The sequence below is a fragment of the Cydia splendana genome, chromosome 22, assembly GCF_910591565.1.
Source record: "Cydia splendana chromosome 22, ilCydSple1.2, whole genome shotgun sequence".
NCBI lineage: Eukaryota > Metazoa > Arthropoda > Insecta > Lepidoptera > Tortricidae > Cydia > Cydia splendana.
Genome location: NC_085981.1, coordinates 6,744,477 through 6,769,497, shown reverse-complemented (window position 1 = coordinate 6,769,497; position 25,021 = coordinate 6,744,477). Strand labels below are relative to the sequence as shown.

Below are 25,021 nucleotides of genomic sequence, written 5' to 3'. Positions count from 1 at the left end.
GATCTTATCATACCACTCATCTGGCTCAGCGTTATCATTCGTCACGTTTATTGCGTCTACTTGCATAAGTCTTGATAGTGCGTCAGGCACAACGTTAAGCGATCCCTTTCTGTGCTCAATCTCAAAGTCGAATTGAGACAGTCTGCAACCCCAACGAGCTAACCTCCCTGACGGGTTTTCAAGATTCATGAACCATTTGAGTGACGCGTGATCCGTGATCACTTTAAACTTACGTGAGCCTAAATACACCTGAAATTTCTCCACTGAAAATATAACCGCAAGAGCCTCCCTTTCCGTGGCGCTGTAATTGCGCTCACTTTTGTTTAGGGCGCGGCTAACGTATGCGATCGGATGCTCAACACCCTCGATGGTCTGAGAAAGCATTCCACCAATTCCGTACGAAGAGGCATCACAATGTACAGAAAATTCTTTTTTAAAATCCGGTACCGCCAAAATGGGTGCCGTCACTAGAGCGTTCTTCAAAATTTTAAATGCTTCCTCTGCTTCTGCAGACCATTCGAAAGGTGGCGCCTTCTTGCCCTGTGACGTAAGTTTATTCAAAGGAGCGGCTATAGATGCGAAATTTCGGATAAACCGTCGATACCAAGAACACGTTCCTAAGAATGCCCTTACGTCACGTGCGTTCGTCGGTGTGGGGAAGTTTAGAACGGCAGAAACCTTATCAGGATCAGTACGCAACCCGAACTCGTCCACGACGTAACCGAGGTATTTTATGGACTGCCTGAAAAACTTAGATTTCTCGAAATTAATTGTTAAATTCGCCTTTTCTAACTTCGCCAACACACGATTTAACAAAAGCAAGTGCGTCTGAAAATCTGATGAGCAAATAACGATGTCATCGATGTAACAAAATGCTAAACCGGTTTCGATGTCACCTGTCAAATTGTGATCAATAAGGCTGTCCATCAGCCTCTGCTGACGCGCTGACGCGCCGCAGAGACCAAAAGGCATGACCTTGAACTTAAACATTCCACGACCGGGCACGCAAAAACTTGTTTTCTCCTGTGAGGTTTCAGCTAACGGGATTTGCCAGAATGAGGAACTTAAATCGATCGAGGTCAGGTATTTCGCTTCCTTCAAACTATCCAAAATCTGGGGTATATACGGAATGGAATACGAATCTCCCTTTGTGACCGCATTTAACTTCCTACAATCTAAACAAAATCGCCAATCACCGTTAGGCTTCCTAACTAACAGAGCCGGGTTATTCCACGGACTCTCACAGGGTGTAACTACGTCCAATTTTAACATGCGGTCTAACTCGGAGGCTAAAGCAGCGCGTTTTTCCGGCGACAACGGGTACTGTTTCGTTTTGATGGGCGTGGCATCGCCAGTCTCGATGACATGCTCGGTTAAGCTGGTTCTGCCAAGCCCCTTCTCCTCGAACGAAATGTTTTTAAATTTCCCTACGACGGTATCCGCGAGTTCCCTCTCGGCCGCAGTTAAATGCTCGTAAGACCGAATCGTGTGTACCTGTTCTGCACTTAAACCGTTGCAACTAAAATATTTTTCAGGTGGAGTCATGTGTTCCGCATTTCTTAAACATTCAGGCAATAAATCAAAAGCTTTCCAAAAATCATACCCTAAAATCACGTAATTTACGATCGAGGGTACTACTACAAACTTTATTACTTTCGTAGTATTTTCAAACGTAACCGGGACAAAAATGTACCCAATCGACTCGCAATTTACTCCATTTGCGACCCTACACGAACTAGAGTACGCTTCCTGAAATGTAAAACCAAATTTGACAAAATCTAAATGTGCATTGTTCCCTAAAACTGACAATGCTGAACCGCTATCGGCCAATCCATAAATCTCGAAATCATTCGCCTTAAATTTCAAATACGGCCTAATATCATCTTTATTTGGAGCAAACAGAATCGTAGCAATCGAACTAGCATTTTTATTTTGTTCAATCGATTTAAAGTTTAATCGATTCGATTGACACTTGCTACGATTCAACCTTAGACGTTTTTTGACTGTGGTTGCATTGGTTTCTGAACGCTACCCTTCTGACAGATTTCACATTCCGATCGAATTGTATTTGCTTTTCCACAACCAAAACAGCTATACGAATTTAATTTAGGCTTTTCCTTACACAATTTAAAGTTATGATCCGGTTTTCCGCATTTGTAACACACTCCACGATGTGGTTTCGAAAACTTCGCGTCCGAAAACCTTGGTTGCTGTTTTCGCTGTGAAAAGGAACTATCCGACTTGGTCGCGAAGCCTGAGCTTTGTTTTACAGCGATGGCATTCACCTGAGGTTGCTTGGCACTGGAGCCTTTATAAACGTGATCACGACAAAGTGTATGCTCGCTGACCTTGGGCGGTTCTACAAATAACTTCGCCCTTTGCTGTGAAAACTCAACCTTGCGACAATAAGCCTTCAGTTCGGCGACCGACTTAATATCCACCAATGCCAACTGCTGAGTAAAATGTGGGCGAATGTTGTACAACAAGATGTCCAGCTTCGCCTCCTCCGGTAAGTCTGATTTTAATCTTGCAAACATTCCTGACATTACCGCAAAATATAAATGGATGGGTTCGTTTTCCCCCTGTGTTCTAGCTTGAATTTCCTGTCTCAGCCTAAAATCATAGTCACCGGGGACAAACTCATCTAATAAAAGTGACTTTAAATCCTGCCAACTTGAAACCGAACCCTTGACACCTCTGAACCACAACAACGCCGAGTCTACAAATAAATGTGGTGCCGCCCTAAATAGTTTGGCATCTGAAACCCCATTTGCTTCCTTTAACTCCTCCACGCGCTCCAAAAATGAGCGCGGGTCTGTTAAACCATTAAATTTAACCTGCCATTTTGAAATATTCAAATCACTTGAGCACTGAACCTGCATTTCCCTAATACCGCTTGTTAACATTTCAGAACTACTTCCTGAGACCAAAGGATTTGGATTTAAAACCTCCGCGCTGCCACTGGGTGCTGCTGGACCTGAACCTGGACCCTCAATCTTCGCCAATAAAGTCTCAAGCTTGGATTGCAAACTAGTCTTCAGTTCTAACAATGTCTGGTTGCGTTCCGGCTGAACCCTAGCCAGACGGTGATAAATATGGTACCCAAGGGCTTTAGCGCGACTTAAAGAATATCTCTCCTTTGTCTCACAATATTTGTCAACAATGGAAGCCAAATCGATCACTTTCTCCGAGACAATGCCTAGCTCCGACTCCGCTGACAGTTCAGTTTCCACTATGTCCTCGCTAGGAGCTTCTAAAATAAGAGACCTAAGTTGCTTTCTCAAAGCGTCAACTGTGGTTGCAGGAGTTTCTGACCGAATTTGAACCTCATAAATCAACTCATCCTTCAAAAGACTGTGAAATTGAATGCTGCGCTCCATTTTTAACTATTTTGCCAACTGTTGTATTGAAAATTCTGGTATTAACAATGTGTTTTGTATGTATGACTGTATCACTTATATTGTTTTTATAAAGAATAAATACTACTAAATAGTGTACTATTTTCTTTAAACCAATCTGAATCTACAAATAATGTAACTGTAATCCTTAATGAGTAAAGTATTTTTACTACCGAAAATGATTTCTAACTGACAGGTGTGCACTTTCAAACGTCAACTTTCTTTTTAAATTTGCAAAGTGAAAGCTACTATCAAATTGGTTCCAAACAATACTACAAAAATCCAAGAATGTAATATTTCCAACAAAATCCAATGCTTTTCACTTTAAATATGTAATAATGAGCTGACAGTATAAATGTAAGCAAATACTCTTAAAATAATTGTTTGTACTGAAATTGGAATATCTTTGTAATAAGTCCGTACCGACAAAAGAATGCACAAAAACCTTTTAAATTTCAATTTTATGCTTAAAAACGACACAAATTCACATCAAATGTTGAAATCAAAACTTAGTATATAAAATCAGTGAAATTTCAAAACATATACTTGGTGCAAAGTGCAAAACCACGTTATTTTTTACGGTTGGCAATATAACCTCAAAAAGTCAAAAAGTGTGTGTCACTTTCTCTTCCAAAAAACAACAAATAAATGTGTAGCAAAACAGCAGAATTGCAATCAAATCTTCAAATTATGATATCTAAAAACTATTCAATGTATAAAGAGCAACCAACACTAAACAAAAAGGTGAGCAACACAGTAAATATTTCACAACTTTCCTGGTACATGAAATTTCTCCTATTTCCTACAGCAAGCTTATTCCCAGGGCGCCAGTGAAACGTGCTATTTTTAAAGGTAAATATAATTGCAAAGCTCCGGCTTGTTCAATAAAGCATAGCACGTTAGCACAGAAAATAAAATTAACTTAATTAGTAAAAATGTGGTGTCAAAAATTGCTTGCTGGAGGAACCTTATTTTGGGAGATAAAAAGCGAACAAATTTATATTTAAGGAACTTTATTTATTACTAAAATCTTGCCTATGCAATGTTAGTGGCTTAATCTAAACTTATGACCTCTGTGTGAACCTCTAACTTGATTTGACGACACCTAATGGTAGAACTTAGCTCAGTGGACGGCGGGGCCGCTTAATAGGTCCAGAATAAAGCTTCACACAGAATTCTACTTATTTAAGAACTAAATTATCGTAACTCTAAATTCGATGTACCAGGATTTTCAAATGTCTTTATGCTACTTTAATGGTTGCTCATAGTTTTAAATTTACTCTACACTTTACAGCTGGTGCTGATGCCCTACAAAATTAAAACATGGAAAGGACCGACCTCAGAATGAAGACCTTCCTCAGACACTGCGGGGTGTCAGGCTGGTTTCCCCGAGAAGGCTAGCAGCTGAGCGGAGATGTAGAGCTCAGGGGCCGCGCACGTGGTACCAAGACGACGTGGCAGAGGCAGATGGGATGCTTAATTCCTCGATCCAGGAGGTCTCCCAAACAATATTCATAAATTGACTTCCAAGCTTTTGAAATGATGAAATAAATTTAATTTAAATTTAATTTAAATTCACTTTAAATTCCCGGCTCCTGTAAACCGAGAAAAGGTTATATTAGCCGATGCCCTTTATGGCCGCTAGAGAAGAAACGAAACAATTGTAAATTTAGCTCACTGCACTGAAAGCTGCTAAGACTTCTGGCGGAGCGCTCCCTTCCCTCGAGCAGGAGTCACTCTGCAAAGAACCAAAACCTGGTTAAGAACAAACCCACAACGTTTCGCGCCATTGTGGAGTTGATCACCACGAAATTTAATTTGTACTCACTCAGTGGAGCTTCCGAAGGACTCAAGCCGTTTCCATCTTTCAGACCACCATGTCGAAAGTGTGGTCTTCCCATAAATTGTGCTCTTGCGAGCGAGTGTCCCCAGAGGGGTTCCCAAATCAAATGTGCCAATCATTCTCGAATGAACTCCTCCAATATGGAGGTCCCTGAGGGCCTAACAAAAGTAGGGTGGCAGTCCCTTGAAGACACAAATCCTTCGAAAATTCTATCTGAATTGTTTAGACAATTTCACTCCTGAGCCTAAGAAATATATTTTTATCATTAAATCTAATATTGTTTCATTCCAGAGCCACTTTGTAAGTCTGTAATTTCTATGTTTTGTTTTATATCAAAATTATTTTTTACCTGAAAAAACATACCTAAATCATACAAAGTTTTCCTGGAGTGACAATATAAATATCTCAAGTTTTATTTATTTTTACTCGTATGACAACCCCGACAACAGATAAGCATCTAGAGGTGCATCTGAATGCAACAGATTATGCAAAGAAGTGCAATTAATACAGTTCGTTTCGGACACTGTTAAAAACGTTGAAATAAGAAAAAGTATTTTTCTTTTAATTATGAATCATCTCAATAATACTGAATATAAATTTAGAAAAATGTACTACGTTACAACCTCAAACTCCTCTTATAACCTTAACAATAGTTCTATGAGCAGCAATCAGTGCGATTCAATGTCCGGAATTGATGTAACTTGCGAGATCGTGTTAAGTTTCTTAAAGCGACTAGATAAAACTAAGGGACCTGGTTGTGACGGCGTTCCACCTATCTTTTTATCTTCTTGTGCTGAGAGCCTTGCATGCCCACTAACCATTCTATTTCAACGATCTTTAAAGGACTGTATTTTCCCCTCCATCTGGAAAAGGGCCCACATTATTCCTATATATAAAAAAGGTTCAAAGTCCAATATCGAGAATTATCGACCTATCTCTATCCTCAATACCATAGGAAAGCTTTTTGAATCCATAATTTTTAAACAAATTTACCCCCTTGTCTCTTGTGAGATCTCGGATAAACAGCACGGTTTTCTAAAGGGACGTTCTACAGTTTCCAACCTAGCTTGCTTCACGAATCATGTTTTAACAGAAATGGAAGGAGGCGGTCAAGTCGACGTGATATACACAGACTTTGAAAAAGCGTTCGATCGTGTCAACCATGCTATACTTCTCATGAAGCTTGAAGCACTCGGAATTCATGGCGACTTGCTCAGATGGGTCAAATCATACCTCACTAATCGTTCCCAAGCTGTAGTTCTTGGCGGCTATAGGTCTGATTACATTAATATTCCCTCCGGCGTGCCCCAAGGCTCCCATCTCGGTCCTCTCTTTTATAATGCTTATATATACGATATTAATACATGTTTTGTAACCGCACGCCATGTATTATATGCAGATGATAAAAAAGTATTCATGCGTGTTAAATCTTTAGCAGACTGCGAACTCCTGCAAAATGATCTTAATAACCTAGTCGAGTATTACTTCCGTAATAAGATAACAATAAGTGTTAATAAGTGTCAGTGTATAAGTTTTACTCGAAGTCTTAAGCCATTTAATTACTCATACCACTTTAATGGCGTAGCGGTGAACAGAGTCGATGTTGTGCGTGACCTGGGTGTAATTCTAGATTCTAAAATGACAATGAGAAATCACGTTGACTCCATTATTAACAGATCATATCGCAGTTAGGCTTCGTCATGAGGACCTGTAAACCTTTTCATAGCTTGTCATGTCTAAAAGTCGTATATTACGCATATGTGAGATCCATCCTTGAATATGCATCACCTATCTGGTCAGTTTGTTACGCTGTTCATAAAGACCGCATCGAAAAAATTCAAAAAAATTTTGTAGCTCATTTAATTTTAAATTTAAGAAACCATCTGCTGGGTACAAAGGTAATTGCCGGGAATATAACCTACTTTCACTTGAAGCTAGGCGCAAATTAGCTGATATGAGTCTACTTTTCGATATAACTAGAAATCGTTTAGACTGCCCTGAATTATTATCTGGTCTAACGTTTCGAGTTCCAAGACGTCGAACTCGACATACAACTCTATTTCATGTTCCCTTCCACTCCACTAACTATGGTTCTAACGCCGTGTTATCACGGATCCCTCACTTGTATAACACTGAATTCTGCACTGCCGATCCTTTTGTAGGTTCTAAAAATAAATTCAAAAAATATATATATTCCATTTTGTTCAAAGAAAATTAACATAAAATCAGTTTCTGTTTTTATTACTATTGTGTTTCTACATTTAACTTCAGTACTGGTACTAATTGCTCCTTAAATAAATACATACATTTTATTACATCTCTTTATATCATAAGATCATAATTTTTTCAAGCTATGTGTTCCTGGTTGCCAGGGAAATGCAGTTAGTTGTACGTTCAGGTAGGTTTACTTTTTAGATTCTAACTCCTATAATAATTCTATGAACAATAAACTTTCAGTTTGAATAACTACTACATTATGATGTTTATCTTGATATTTTTGTGAACGTCTGCTGGTGTCTGATTTTCAACTAATGCAATGTCATGGTTTTGTTTTGTATTAGAAGTAGGTATTTTTAACTAGATTACTTATACATTTTACAACCGGTTTATACATTTTACAACCGGTTTATAGTATTTCTAGCGTATCGAGCATTTGTGTGTATTGTACATTCTCATTGTTTTCTTATCTTTGTTATTTTTAATCGTTATATAATGTAACTCAATGGATGACTGTTACTGGCCTTATTTTTATGTAAGCATTAATATGTCTTAGTTATATTTACGGCTGTTGTTATCCTGAATACCAATAAATAAAAAATAAAATTTTTTTTTTTTTTGTATTTTCATCATAAAATCAAGCATTTACATTAAAAACTGTCGCATTTGATGAAGTGGAACTGCTGATGATGACCAGAACAAAACTCTTCAACGACGCATAGTACACGTTTGGTGATTTCTAATTTCGATTTAGACTTAGACTGCGACCCGGACTCGGACCCAGAACCGGACTCATACCCGGATCCGGTTCGGACCCGGACTCGAACCCGGACTTGGAATCGAACTCGGACCCGGACTCGGACTCGGACACGGACTCGGACTAGGACCCGGACTCGGACTCGGACCCGGACTCGGAACCGGACTCGGACTCGGACCCGGACACGGACTCGGACACGGATTCGGACCCGGACTCGGACTCAGACTCGGACCCGGACTCGGACCCGGACCTTGACCCGGAAAACCACTATAATATATATTATATTATAATTATTATTATTACACGTAAATTTGTTCACGAAGAAACCGTGTACCGACTCTTCATGCCATTATATTTTTAATTTGCTGTTATTCTCTACAAATCGACACTAAAAGTATCAAAATATGGAGTTCCGTTTGAGAAAGAAGCAAAACAATTTTGTCTTTGACAGTAATTGAATTATTGTGTGATTTTGAAAGCTAGACAATTCAAGATTTATATTTTTACTCACAAAGACAACACAGAAATTCAATCTCAAATGTAAACCTTCGAACAATTTCCATACATTGACGACATCACTCAAAATTCTTCTTCAAGTCAGATGCCCGCTGGGGCTGCACCGGAGCACACGTATAATTCTTCAAATAAAAATGACAGCTTGATTTGACATTAAATCATATACGCACACGAGAAAGTATACCAGTAGATAAATTGTATTTCAAAAAATAGGGTACATAAATATCAGCTCGCGTCTCCTTTAAATTTGATTTGCTGTTATTTACGGGTCATAATGGTTGAAAACCTCAGTAAACTATCTTAAAACAATACGATTACAGTCGAATTTAAGTATTATGTTCCTTCAAATCAAAACTCGCTTAAAATGAAAAAAGTTTAAAGACTCATCCTTTACTGATTGGGATTAATTTTCATTTTGCGTCATTTTAAAAACGTATTTGACTTCTGTACGTCAATTAATTTTGATGACAATTGTAATCTTGTAATATATTATAGAACTTTTATATTAAAATATTGCCTATTAACAGGAAGCGTTATGTAATTCGTATAAGTAATACCTGAAAGTCTTGTACCTAGATCTGTAATACCATGGATTGCGACGAATAAATGATTATGATTATGCCGTTCGTTCCGTCTATATGTATAATGCGTGTACGTGCTGTTCTCTGAAAATCTTCAAGAAAAAATAACGGCTAGACCAGCACGAAGTACTAGCGAGTTTTTGCGGCTTTGGAGACCGAGATAAAGCTTAAAGGCCAATACCGCTGTGGCCTGGTTATTGTTATGTATACCTATGTATCGAATGTTTTAAAAAAAATTTACTATAAAAAGCAATGTTTTATTTCGATTAGGTCTACATTTTGTGCATATTGTATATCTGAAATATTTTCGTACTAAACTTGAAACTTTCGTTGAAACTAAATAAAATAATTATTCCTAATATACAGTCACCTGCAATTTATGTTACACAACACACAACGAAGGCCGCAAAAATATCTGACACGATCTTATTTGTAGAACCATAAGAGCATGTCATATATTTTTGCGGCCTTCGAAGAGTAGGTACCGGTCATTATCACCAACTTTGCCCGCATTTAAAAAAAAACACGAATTTCTCAAAAAAAAAAACAAATCGTAATTACTTTTTTTGCTCAGCACGTCCATTGTGATCAAACGCATCAGTTTATTTGAAGAAAAAATATTTTTATCGTGTTTTTACCCATTTTTTTGCGTTTTAGAGGGTGGGCAAAGATATCCGGCAGTTTTCACCAACATTGCCCACGTCAATTTGGTATTCAAATACAGCTCGTATGATGATGATGTCTAAGGATCACTGGTTTTGGGCAATCCTACCATTCCCTGTTAATAACTTAGCGATAAGTGTAAAAACTTTTAAATAAATTTGCTGGGCAATGTTGCCTACCCGTTTTTGCTCATTTCCATATAAGGCTCGCCTAAGCATTTTACAAAGGCTAGGGTTGTCACTTTTGAGAAAATCTGTTACAATAGTTTAATGGCCAAAAATATGATTTTTGCTGTGTTTTTCATTAGTTAACGGGATAAAACATCTAAGTAAAGGATAATAAGACAAATTAAATACAGTATATATTTATAAACTTACTTTAGTGTACAAACATAACCTTATTTTACATGCGAAGTTGGGTAAATTAGATGAAAGTGACAACCCTAATCCGTTTTTGGTGGTGGGCAATGTTGGTATGGATGCCAAATCACCGGATTACTTTGCCCACCGCTAAAACTCGCTAAAAATTACAAATTAAAGATATCTTATTGATACTGTTTTAACACCCCCTGGCACTGATTAAAATAACCGACTTGGTTTCACATTACATCTCAAAACTTTTTGAAGTGAAAATTTCTTTAGCGGCGTGTAATAGTGCCCTTGCGGCCTATTTGCTGAATAAATGTTGAAGTTTGAAGTTTGCATGCCAAGTTTCGTGCTTTCTGCCGGATGGGACAGGATTTAGGATGGGTCAGACCAGGACCGCATATTTGCAGGTTCATCTTTTATTAGCCAGACTCTACCTCCATACTAAATCGAGCTAAGGAGTCGCACTATAAAGAAATATTAAACATTTTCTTTCAAGTTGATATACAGGGTGTCCATGCATTAGGGTATTTATATTCAATATTCAATAATTTATTCATAAAATCAATACAATTTTACAGTCAATGGTATTTAGAACCAGTATACAAAGTATTATAACAAATTACGATTTTTTTACTTTGGAGCAACCTGTATGTGTTAGTAGCTCCTGAGGTAATAAATAGTATGACTAGATTTTGCCCTGTGCGCGGGGCCCGAGGGCCCCGCGGTCTTCTTGTAGTTTGTTGTTGGTGCTGTTGTTTTTGTTGTAGTAGTAGTAGTAGTAGTTTGTTTTCCAAAGGGAAAAAGAAATAAAGTTGTACTTTTGCTAGGACGAAAAGATCCGCGTGAAAGCACTACATTCCCGCAGCTCGGCCTGGCCTCGCGTGCTTGGGAACTCGTAAGGGACGCTCCGGGCCTTCGGCCCTACGCGGAGCTCGGCCTTCGTCCTTCGCTGGGTTTCCAAGCTCAGCGTCGGGCCTTCGGCCCGCCGCTTCGCTTATTAAAACAGTTGGGAGGGTTGGTTTTGCTTCGGGGCTTAAGCGGGAAGTTGGAGCTTAAACACGACCCAATAGGAAAAGTGTCTTAGACAAGCGAAACGGCGGGCCGAAGGCCGAAGGCCGTAGGCCAACTTCCCCCTCTCGTGTGACGCTTCGGACCTTCGGCCCTACGCGGAGCTCGGCCTTCGGCCTTCGCGAGCCTCGACGCTTCGCCGTCGGGCCTTCGGCCCGCCGGCTTCGCTTATCAAGACAGTTGACTTTGTAGAACGCTTGGGGGAACTGCATTCACGCAGCTCGGCCTTCGGCCTCGCGTTTTGGGAGTCGGGGTGGAGGCTCCGGGCCTTCGGCCCTCCGCCGGGGTCGGCCTTCAGCCTCCCGGCCTGAAGCTCGCCCTTCGGGCTCGCTTAACACACTTTTTGTATAGGATTTTGCTTTGTTCGTCATTCCCGCAGCTCGGCCTTCGGCCTCGCCCAAAATTACTGGGGGTGGGGCACGCTTGGATATTCGGGGTGAAGCTCCGGGCCTGACGGCCCTACGCGGGGTCGGCCTTCGGCCTCCCGGCCTGAAGCTCACCCTTCGGGCTCGCTTAACCTACTTGGAAATTTGAATTTTGCCCTTGTCGCCCGCCATTTTGGTTTTTTCTAAAAATTTTTTTTACATGGTAATGCTGGACCCCCTAGCTCGCCGCATGCCAAATCTCAGCGCACTCGGACCAACTTGAAAAATTAAAAAAAAAAGTCGGCCATTTTGAATTTTTTTTAATGCAGTTTGCTTTGTTTCGGGGCCCTCTATGACATTTGGTCGAGCACCCCCCACCTACCTCGCACCGTTTGAAAGTTGCCATACAAAATTAAAATGACCATTATTTCCGCCATCTTGGATTTTTTCCAAAAAATTTTTTTTTCATAGGAATCTAGAGGCTTCTATCTCTCGCCATGCCAAATCTCAGCGCGCTCGGACCAACTTGAAAAAATAAAATAAAAAAAGTCGGCCCGTTTGAAAATTTTTAAATGCAGTTTATTTTGTCTCGGGGCCCTCTATGACATTTGGTCGAGCACCCCCCACCTATCTCGCACCGTTTAAAAGTTGCCATACAAAATAAAAGGGGCCATTTTTTCCGCCATCTTGGATTTTTTCGAAATTTTTTTTCCCATACGAATCTAGAGGACCCCGAGATTCCGTGACCAAAATTTCAGCGCGCTAGGACAAACTTGAAAAAATTAAAAAAAAAAGTCAGCCATTTTGAAAAAAAATGGCGGCGTCAAAAACTGCCAGGGTCCTCTATGACATTTGGTCGAGCACCCCCCACCTACCTCCCACCGTTTGGCCGGGCCGTCGAACATTTTTCTGACCGGAAGCGGTAGGCCAAAAGTCGGAATTTTCTGAAGTCACGAGACCGCCCTCTATACGACCGTACCAAAGTCTAACACCCCACGAACCTCCTTCTGGGAGAACAATCATGTCAATTAAACAGTCGTGTTGCAGCTTTAAATAAGATTAACTAGATTTTGCCCTGTGCGCGGGGCCCGAGGGCCCCGCGGTGCGCGTGTTGTTGTTTGTGCTGTTGTTAGTGTTGTTGTTTATGTGTTGTTGTTATTGGTGCTGTTGTTGGTGTTGTTATTTGTGCTATAGTTTTGTTTTCCAAAGAGAAAAAGAAATGAAGTTGTACTTGTGCTAGAAAGAAAAGGTCCGCATGCGAGCACTTCATTCCCGCAGCTCGGCCTTCGGCCTCGCGTGCTTGGGAGCTCGTAAGGGACGCTCCGGGCCTTCGGCCCTACGCGGAGCTCGGCCTTCGGCCTTCGCTGGGTTTCGAAGCTCAGCGTCGGGCCTTCGGCCCGCCGCTTCGCTTATTAAAACACTTGGGAGGGTTGGTTTTGCTTCGGGGCTTAAGCGGGAAGTTGGAGCTTAAACACGACCCAATAGTAAAAGTGTCTTGACAAGCTCACGTCGGGCCTACGGCCTTCGGCCTACGGCCCGCCGTTTCGCTTGTCTAAGACACTTTTCCTATTGGGTCGTGTTTAAGCTCCAACTTCCCCCTCTCGTGTGACGCTTCGGGCCTTCGGCCCTACGCGGAGCTCGGCCTTCGGCCTTCGCGAGCCTCGACGCTTCGCCGTCGGGCCTTCGGCCCGCCGGCTTCGCTTATCAAGACAGTTGACTTTGTAATTTGCCTACCTACTTGGAAATTTGAATTTTGCCCGTGTCCGCCGCCATTTTGGATTTTTCCAAAATTTTTTTTTCACATGGTAATCTTGGGCCCCCTAGCTCGCCGCATGCCAAATCTCAGCACGCTCGGACCAACTTGAAAAAAAAAAAAAAAAGTCGGCCATTTTGAAAATTTTTAAATGCAGTTTGTTTTGTCTCGGGGCCCTCTATGACATTTGGTCGAGCACCCCCCACCCATCTCGCACCGTTTAAAAGTTGCCATACAAAATTAAAATGACCATTATTTCCGCCATCTTGGATTTTTTCCAAAATTTTTTTTTTTCATGGAATCTAGAGGCCTCTATCTCTCGCCATGCAAAATCTCAGCGCGCTAGGACCAACTTGAAAAAATTAAAAAAAAAAAAGTCGGCCCGTTTGAAAATTTTTAAATGCAGTTTGTTTTGTCTCGGGGCCCTCTATGACATTCGGTCGAGCACCCCCCACCTATCTCGCACCGTTTAAAAGTTGCCATACAAAATAAAAGTGGCCATTTTTTCCGCCATCTTGGATTTTTTCGAATTTTTTTTTCCCCATACGAATCTAGAGGACCCCGAGATTCCGTGACCAAAATTTCAGCGCGCTAGGACAAACTTGAAAAAATTAAAAAAAAAAAGTTGGCCATTTTGAAAAAAAAATGGCGGCGTCAAAAACTGCCAGGGTCCCTCTATGACATTTGGTCGAGCACCCCCCCACTAAGTCTAACCGTTTAGCCGGGCCGTTGAACATTTTTCTGACCGGAAGCGGTAGACCAAAAGTCGGAATTTTCTGGAGGTCACGAGACCGCCCTCTATACGACCGTACCAAAGTCAAATACCCCACGAACCTCCTTCTGGGAGAACAATCGTGTCAATCAATCATCGGATTGCGGCTTTAAATAAGATTAAAAAAAATTAAAATTATTAATTATTAAATTATTACATTAAATTAAATTAATTGAAACTTTCTTCGACCGTTTTGATTATCTTTTTTATTTATGACATTAATAAGATTCTGACTTTTGACAAATGTCATCATTGCCGCACATTTTCAAACAAATTGTCAAAAGCACTGCCAATGATTAATACAGTATGTTTCTTTTTGTTGTCGATTATTGGAATTAACTTTTGTTTGATAATTTAATATTTTATCTTTTGTTCTAATTAAAAAGAAATTACCGTTAGAGCATTTCTGAGAAGTAACCCTATGTGGGATTTCAGGGTTTGTCCAATGGCTAAGGTCACCCTGTATTTAAAAACGTAAACGTTAAAGTTTTTGGGATATATGTATAGTAGACTATTTATACTCCACATTGATACCATAAGAAGTTAATAAAACTGCCTGAAAGTTAGAGAGGACTACGGAGGAGATTACTGTTTACTAGCTTTTGACTTAACTCCTGGCCCCTGTTTCACCAACGTGACAGGTGCGACGAATTGTAAAATCACTGTTGCTGACGTCACAGGCATCCATGAACTACGGTTACCGCTTACCATCGGGCGGGCCGTATTCCTGTTTGCCACCCTCATTGTATTATTAAAAAAAAACTTTATGATATCGGAAAAAAAAACAGATATTTCTCTTGCTAAGTTTATGACAATTGTCACAGAAACACTGCAATTGTCACGAAATTCCGACATAACTCATTACCTGTCAGGAATTACCTACAATTCTTCTAGATCTTTGACAATTGTCAGAAACTTCACAGGAGAAATATCTGTTTTTTCCGATATAATAAAGTTTTTTTTAAATAATACAATGATGGTGGCAAACAGGAATACGGCCCGCCCGATGGTAAGTGGTAATCGTAGCCCATGGATGCCTGTGACGTCAGCGATAGTGATTTTACAATTCGTCGCACCTGTCACCGATGTGAAATTGGGGCCTGGCCTCTATTTCACTACGGTGGCAGGTGCGACACTTGTCGACATCACAGTTGGTACTGACGTTACAGGCCTCCATAGGCTACGGTAACCGCTTACCATCAGACGGGCGGTGTGCTTGTTTGCCACCAACATGTTAATAAAATAAAAACTCCATTATATCGCCAAATACTAAGTACTTATTTTGCGAAGCTAATGACAATTGTCACAAGAAACACGACAATTGTCGGTAATTCTTGACAGCAAATGAGTTCTGTGTAACACTATATGAGTAAAATGAATATAGGCGTGGAATCGAATGTATTTGCAGCCAACAAAATGCCAATGTTTGTTCAGCTACCTGTTCACCTGTTTAAATTGCTTATTATCAATTTAGATCCGGATTTTAAACCTGGCCGACATCGGATAGCCATTTATATTGATGTCAATGGTGTTGGTGAATATTTTAATTCATTCGGGCGAAAACCGGAAGGTTGGTTGGGTATCATAAAATGTTCATGGAGAGAAATTGTAAAGGCCCCAGTACACAATGGGCCATTGCCGGCCACTCCAAGGGACGCAGCCATGCGGTAGAATGAGATAGCAATATCATTTGCTCCCTCTAACGCATAAATGCGTCCATTGGAATGGCCGGCGATGGCCCATTGTGTACTGGGGCCTTAAGATATGGTATTGTAATCAACAACTGCAAAGTTTTTTTTACATCGGTTTGTGGCAAATACTGTTTAGTTTATCTTTATTTTAAAACGAAAAATGTCAACTTGCATGTTTTCTCCACTGTACACAGAATAAGTAATGATGTTACTATATCTCATATGTTCAGAATATTACTTGAATAATCCTATATAAAATGTGTGTTTTTATATTTCTAAACCCAGTTTCTAAGTAGATTGCACATACATTATAGTCACATTAAAATTCCATTTTGCGAAATAAAGAATTCAACATTTAACTTTGCAAAAGTAGATAATTGTTATTAGAATATTTTCTAAAAGCAATAAAAATAGATAAGGTTAGATTCGAGCTACAATGACATTAGGTTGGGTTCAAGGTAAGGTTGCAGGGCCTCAACAAGGGAAAAAAAGGGGGAGGGACTGTTGGCCTGGCTAAGTGAGCCAGAACTCACCCACTACTCCCTACTACTGCCGTAAGCAGGTAATGAATTCCCAATGTATTAGGTATAGGTTTAATAAATTATAAATATATTTCATTAATAACATAATAATATACAAATATGTAAAAGCATAAAGTAATAAATAAGCCTACAGTAATCACGTATACCGGTCCCACGGATGCGGATGTTGCTTACATAATCTCGTCTGTCAAGGAGTTTCGGCAGGAAAGGCCTTGGCAGACTTAAAAATTTCCGAAATGAGGGTTCATACCTACCGACTGGAATTGGTTTCATGGAGGTATCAGATGGGTTAATGTAGGGTAACTGATGTACACCTTGCTAACATAATCTCGTCTGCCAAGGTGTTTCGGCAGGAAAAGCCTTGGCAGACTTATATATTCATGAAATGAGGGTTCATACCTACCGACTGGAATTGGTTTCATGGCGGTATCAGATGGGTTAGTGTACGGTAACCGATGGTCATCTTGCTTATAATCTCGTCTGCCAAGGTGTTTCGGCAGGAAAAACCTTGGCAGACTTATATATTCCTAAAATGGGGGTTCATACCTACCGAATGGAATTGGTTTCATGGTGGTATCAGATGGGTTAGTGTAGGGTAACCGATGGCGACCTTGCTTACATAATCTCGTCTGCCATGGTGTTTCGGCAGGAAAAGCCTTGGCAGACTTATATATTCCTGACATGAGAGTTCATACCTACCGACTGGCATTGGTTTCATGGTGGTATCAGATGGGTTAATTTAGGGGTCCCGATGGTCACCTTTGAGAGCGTCTGCCAAGCACTTCCGGCAAAAAAAATAGTGGCAGACTTCGCTTTTCTGTGTCTACATGTAAATTTCTAACTGCTGCCATAACTACTATCTCGGTATCAGATGGGTTAAATCAGCCCCTTTTTTCGCACCGGAAGTGGCCTTCTTTTTCGTACTTTCGGCAAGTTCCGCCGTGGCAGACTATCGAATTCGGACTTAGCATAACTTTTCTGGGCAACCATTGTGCATTTCATCGTGGTATCAAGTCGGTTAGAAATTTTGCGGCCGGCTCTTCTACCATTCAGAATCCAGTGGAGTACACGATTTACACCACGGTACATGTATTTTGACGACTTTTACTGTACTGTAAAGCCATATGAGTTTCAACTTTTCTCCTAACATCTCTCTCTTCCGAGCTATATATCCCACATGGTGATGGGGTCAGCTTTCCGTGTCTTACCTTCCACTTCGCCCTATCCTCGACGTCGTTTTCGGATACTTCGCACTCAATCATATTTTTAGCACTACGTCCTTCCATCTTGTTTTCGGTTTACCTCTGCCTAAATAGCTATGCTGCTAACATAACTTAACTAAAAAAAAGTACATTACAGTCGGCAATATTGAAGTTTAATTAGAAATCAATAGTGTAGGACTGTAGGAAATGTGGTTGTAGTGATATTTCTCTAGGTTTGTAATCGATATGATTGATGATGGTATGTTAATGTTTTTCCAGATTTTTCACTATTTTCTTGAAACGTTTAAGTACCTAGGTACTTACCTACATCTTTGCATATATCGATTACGATACGTCGTTACGTGCACCGGGTGCCGATAAGAAAATGATCGGTAAGAACTGCGGCAAAGTGCCGATGTGCGGTGCGATATCCTATCCTACCCGATCTAAAATTGGGTTCGTTATGAAAAAGTTGTTAACAAAGTGGATACACGTGCGACTAAATCGGAGGTCGTGTGTTCGAATCGAACCCCTTAAACTTATGCACTTATCATATGCTATCATTCGATGTTCATTGCTTTTTAGGGTTCCCCACATATGTCGACGCGGAATCGACAAAATCCGACAGGAAAAAGCTTTATGTCTGCGCAATAAGAGCGAAAAATCGTCGTTCGGCTCGGCTCGCATCGGCTGGCGCCTACCGAAGCGTTGACGGCTTATTCTTATTGCGGATTTTGCCGAATGCACGTCGATATATCTGGGGAGACCCTTAGTTGGAATTGGAAACCTGTTAAAATTTCTACATTTGGTGAAAACTCCCCATACATCTGCGAATAAATTGAAAGGGTGTATGTGTTTCAGGTCAGGTCGCTCCCCGGATAGCCTGGAGAGAATTATAATGGCGGGTAAAGTTGAAGGTGCGAGACCTCACAGCCCTCCTGCTGCAATGGTGTGCCCAAATTACTGCGCATAGGTGCAGGAAATAAAAACTGCAATGCGCTTAGCGAAAATCAAAAGTCTATGAACGAATATGGTCTTCAACAGAACGTGATATCACGAATACTCAGTATTGAGAGAATGACTGTTTCAATCGGCTTCGAGCTAGGATGGGGATTATTTGGCCAAAACACATAGGTACGTTGCAGGCTTGTTAGAGTACTATTAGTAACTTTAGGTAGAAATAATTTGCAAAGTCATGGACAACCAACAGAGCAGCAAATCACAACCAGCACGTTGAGCGTTCATTATCCGCGGAAATAGTCGTAGGCTGGAAATCGGAGGTGTGGTCCAATCGCTTTTGCCAATTAGGGTCAAACCGAAGCCACTCGAACATACAAGAGCGATAGAGGCTAATAGTGACTTCGGTTTTCGATGTTCGTGGTAAGCCCTTAGGACAACTGAAGAGCCCGTGAAGGCCATTTTTCCACGTTTACCAAAAGCATGTGACCTTGTCCAAAGCTGGTATCACGTAGCCAAGCGTACCAAGGACCTCTTTAGATCGCGATTCGGAAAGCCCTTGCATTCTACCTTAGTAATGGTTTAATACGAATTTAGAGGGCAGCGTTTGTCTAAGATAAAGATAATAATCGACCTAGTGAGACTCAAATTCACATCGGTACGTATGATCGTTTTACAAATAAATCTTTGAATCATGTTACACTGGTTTTTCCGAGAAAACTCGCCCGCACTCACGAAAGCAATAGGAACGGAGGCCGGGAAGTCGTGCCGCGGGATTTCATGCAGCGTGACAATCCGATAAATCGTTTATTTATTTGTTCTTCTATTTCTTGAAGGTTATCAGTATATTTGTTACGCACAGGAGGGATATTCGGTGATCTCTTCCTGATGTCATTTTGCGAGCATTTGTAGAACTAGTGTAGGGTGGTCCTTATTTCGTCTAATAAATATGTTTCTACAAGGCATCCGCTTAATGTAAAACCCATCACTAAAAAACCGATATAATTATGGCATTTGACGTTAGCGACGGCGTGCGATCGCATTCCCTCTCTATCGCACCAATACATCAGTGCGAGCGAGATGGATTAACGTAAACATCAAGTGTCAACTCATGGTATGGCTACTGGCCAGATGAACACCGGTGCTAGTGATCACTTGTACGGAATTCTCAATTACATCTTGCCTCATCTAAGCGTAATTAATTCATAATACTTTTCTAAAGAAAATGCTCCTAATACGACTGAAAAACCTATAACAACGTGAATGTTTAATGTAAATCTTTCTTTACACGCCTATACCTATTATTGCATTCCAGACGCCTCGTTCGAGTCTATTAAATTATTTCGCATGGCGACTCGAACAACCGTAGCGATATGAGATGACCGGCAAGATTAGCTACTTCTTGCTCCCGATTTTCATCGTGAGACAGCCTAAACAAAATAACCGCTATCTCAAGACCCATAACAACTGGACGAAATCTGGGTTATACTTATACTGGTCCACTCGAGACGATCGCTAGCTAGTTGTTAATGATTAGAATTACATCTCAGATAGAATCGACTCCAGAATCGTGACCGTTCCGCGATTGATCGAAACGTCATCGAGTATATAATCGATTACATTTCTGATTTGGATGTTTCTTTCTTTTTTCACTGTGATATTGCTGGCCAATGATATGTCTTGTTTGGCAGAAATTAAGAACAAGGTTAAGAGATCAGATTGCAAGTTCATGATATCACTTAAGGTAGGTATCAGTAGAACAGGTTAACAGATCTTGGATGCTACTTACAGTAGGTACTTACCTACTTATTTTACCTTGTCATGCAAATTCAAGATGTTTGCGAGATACGAGATGAAAGTGATACCATTAGAACGGGAAACAACTAGACTTATTTTAAATAGAGGTACAGTCAGCAGCAGAAGTTGCTAAGCGCGCGATGTGTTCAAAATTACCTTGACACGCTCGTATTCTCTTAACAATAAAGTCGCGTCAAGATCATTTTGAACACCTGGCCTGCTTAGCAACTTCTGATGCTGACTGTACCCTGTGGCAGAATAGTGCCACATTTGTCAAAATTGCGATTTAACCAGCTTATGAAATGAATGTTACAAAAATAAATTTAAATTTACATTTACAGAATAAATATATATGAGTGATCTAATTAAATTTCATTAAACTTTGCGATATTTATTAGTTTGATATTGAATTTAAATAAGTTTTTGGCAAAAATTTCATTTTTGGTACAAGCTTTTATTGCTAACTGTACGTTTCTTTCCACAGACAACGAATACTCATCGAGACAATTCTAAAAACCCCAAACACAATTAGGTTGCATTGTTTTATCACAGAGTTCCTAATGGCCACCTCCTGTCTCCATCATCCGATCAGCTCGATGGTACCATAATATTGCATTGTCATCCGACTTACATATATATGTATGCAAAATTTCAGCTTCATTGGAAGTCGGAAAGTGGGTCAAATTTAGCTTGCAAGATTTGACCCGTACACACATAGTTAACTACAAGTTAAATAAAAGCTTGTAAAAAATGCGCAAATATACTTAAATGAACTAGGTACGTATACGAAAAATAAACGTAAATAACGTCTTGAGTAAAAGGTAAAACATATAGGTAGGTACTTACAATTTGTGTAAGGGGCTATTCATAAATTACGTCATTTCTAATTAGGGGGGGGGGGGTCTGGACATCGGATGATGGTAGCATGACGTAGGAGGAAACGGGGTCATTCGAAGCATGATTTTTGGATGATTTTAGGGGGGGGGGGGGGGGGTCAAAAATCGATGACGTAATTTATGGACAGCCCCTAAGATGATAACAATTTACATGTTAAGACATTATTACCTGCTTTCCACTGCATAAAATATTTCTAGTTAAAATAACGAGGAGTTGACTAATAAATACGTTACAAGTTTACAACTTTATCGTCGTAAATTGAATATTCATTACGGTTTCCTCGGAACATCTTTTTGATTTATGCACGTATAATTAATTAGAACTCATGCTAATCGAATAAGAACATCTAGTTTCTCTATGACTAATTGCTATTCCAGACATAAAGACAAGTAGCAAAAATAATTAAGTACATATCTTCAAAATTAATAGAAGGCAAAGGAAAACAATAAAAACATTGGAAACTTATCGGAAACGATCAAAACTTTTTTAGATGCAAAATCTAATTCACAAATGCCGACATAGAAAATATAAGAAAAAGAAGACTCGAATAAAACTATAACATCTTAAACACCAGCACAAATTGTTATATTATCGTAACATTTTGACACCGTTATGGAAACTTGTATTGAAACAACTATTCAGACAAGTACAAAGATACACGAATTATAAAACCAAAATGCATGTTGTTCGTATGATTCTCACTGAAAAATATGATTTTCTTTTCACATGTATCACATATCACTGTATGTAATCGCTTTTCCACTTTACCACTCAACAAAGATTCACATGAGAAAACTTCAACTTAAAACTTAGTTAACTTTATAAGGTTAAGGCTAAATTAAAATTATAGATACCCAGTTATTGACACATATTTTAGAAAAAACCTCCACAGCTTAAAAATCGTGTCAATCGAATCATTGCTAATTTGCCATGGCTTAATTTTAACCCACACTTCAGCAGCATTGCCAATCTCAAAACATACTTTAGTTTTAAAGACATCGTCTGCACCCTGCACCCCACGATTTTTCAGTTTCGAGTAGGTAAAATAATGCGATTGACAAATTTTTTATCCAACTATTTTTGGGAATTATTCTTGAACTGTAAGAAAACAGGTGTACATAATTGGGTACTATAACTTTAGTACATGTTTACCACGAGCGTGATGGAGTAGACGCGGCGCTCTAGCGGCAGGATGCGCGCGCCGCACCACACCGCCATGGCGGCACTCGCGGGACTGCGCGCGCGTGTAACACTCACCTGCTTGACGGTTTTCAGTCAACTCTGTTGAGTAGGTAATAAGGGTGGTAGCTACAGCTTCCGATTGATGAAGACTTAGGCGCCATGCTTTTGCCAGTTGTTGAATACGGCATTAATGGCAAATGCGGAGTCGGAGGAATTCAGGAGTCGACTAAACTGATGTGTTTCGGTTTCTGAGATTTAGTACGGCAAAAGAAAAAAAATATATTTAAAAATAGTACATTGTTGAAGATTGTTGTTAAAACGACTTACAATAATGTATTTATATAACCATTTCTGAGAATCCACGCAGACCAAGTCGCGGGGTATCACATATCGCCGTTTCGCACATAACAGCGTGTGAAAAGCTTACTTTGCCATGCAGTAGGTATCATCTACTGCGCAGACGAAAATCAGTGATGAGACCTCCAGATCCACAACAGGTATACGCAATTAGAGACCGCGTGTAGACTGGTTTATCAGAATCATCGGCTATTTGGTTTGAAAACCAATCGCAATGGCACCCCTCAATAAGCTATCATTGCTGCAAAAACTCGTCTGTCGGCGGTCGTAAAAATGTCGTAGAAACTAAACTTAATTGTGAAGCGGCTTGCTGCCTTTACTCTATAATTAGTAATCATTATCCACTGTCGCATTTTTTGTAGACAAGGCTTCGTAGGGGGTAGGGGAAAGCAGGGGAGCCATGGGAAAAATCAGTTAGGTAAGTAAGATGACACCACTTCAGTTGAAATTTTTAGTAACAACGATGTGCCATTTTTACCGTACCCGGAGCACAGGCTTACAAGAAAGTTTAGGTTCCTAGTTCCTAATCGGAAAATACAGATTCAATCACATTTATAATTTGACCAATGTAATAAACATAATCAGCCTGTGCCAGTATGGGTCCTATGGCAAGCCACTGAGCTCAATCTCAGTTCTCAGTTCTCCTCAAATCCCTGCCTGCTGCCTTACCAATACCATCGCCTCACTTAGTTACAGGGCGCCATACCCTTGATCTGTGTATGTTGGCTGAAATTTGTAGGTTCTTTGCGCAATCTTGGTCACTAGCACTAACGCATTTACCGTCGTGCCTCGAACCTCGTTTTACCCCACTATCCTCTACATTTACTTTTATTAATTAAGTACCTGTATCCCTTTCACCGTCAAAGTCAATAATACAAAGTGAAATTGTAGGAGGAGTATTGAAGAGCGTAAGATTACGAGTATCTACATTCATGTCATTGTCATTATTGTCAGAGCCGAAAGCTGATCGAACAAGCAATATGAAAACGAAATGGGGGCCTGTGATCGTATTATCTCCGCTCTGAATTTTAAATGCATGACAAAATGCCCACCATAAAAACTACAGGATAGACCTAATTTAAAAATGGGGTTACATGCATAATCCATGCAAGCAACTACATACGTTCGATACACTCGCATTTTTATGAGCAACAAAGGGACAAAATGGACAAACAACATCGTTAAAAAGATGTGTATCCGTATAATTCATAATGTGCCTGTATGGTGGATAACATTATACAAGTGATGAAATAAGCGTCACTGTATAACATCGCGCGAATGAAAGAGACAGACATGTTCTCACGGAGACAAGTGCGACCATCATAGCCGTACTGGTTACCTTTACCGTCCTGGTTTGCTCCAAATGTGTATTTTCGAGGGTTGGAGGGCAACAAAATGGCTATAAAGAGACATGAGTGCCCCATAAGTGTTATAACCGCTGTCGTAGTGACCACAATACTTACGTATTTATTTTTACACATTAATTGAAAGTTCACAAAATAGAAGTAAATATATACTTTATTTCCGACATTGATTAGACCTGCTAATCAAATATATCAAATAAATAAATTTATTTTTTAAATGTTTGTTACCTGAGAACTCTGTCATTTCTCAACCGATATGATTATTTATTTATTGAATGTAAATACTTACGAATTAGTCCCATTTTTGTTAAAAGTCTAGTTCAGAGGTGAGGTGTTCAGACAAAACAGAACACCTCAATGACTCGTAACTATTTCACGTTTGGTGATATATCTTCTTCGTTAAGTTTGTTCAGTAATTTAGGTTTTTAAGCAACATTTTTGTCGAGGTCTCATCTGACAGTTTTGATGATGGACTCCCCGTAAAATAAAATCATACTTTCAGCGATTTGCCAGCGTGTAACGGGGAGATGAAGGCGCGGGCAGAAATAGTATTCTCGATGCGTAAGCGATATCTCAAAGTGTCAGTAGGTACAGTCGAGTGCATAAATATGAATACATTTCTTCACATTAACCCAGGGCTATACGTTTGGAGACCCCTGCCTTAACCCATTGCAATAAGGTGAAAAAATGTATACATAATTATGCACTCGACTGTACATCGTGTTGCTCTA

General features: G+C 40.0%; 1 protein-coding gene across 1 annotated transcript in view; it reads right to left on the bottom strand.

Annotated features, from left to right (window-relative positions):
• Positions 1-22,620, bottom strand: part of LOC134801444 (ankyrin-1-like) — a 164,368-nt gene extending 141,748 nt beyond the window's left edge. The window contains exon 1 of the mRNA XM_063774008.1: positions 22,540-22,620. Within this exon, the coding sequence (XP_063630078.1) occupies positions 22,540-22,605 (66 nt within the window). The 5' untranslated portion in view covers positions 22,606-22,620. The remainder of the gene's footprint in view (positions 1-22,539) is intronic.
• Positions 22,621-25,021: the final 2,401 nt, after the last annotated feature.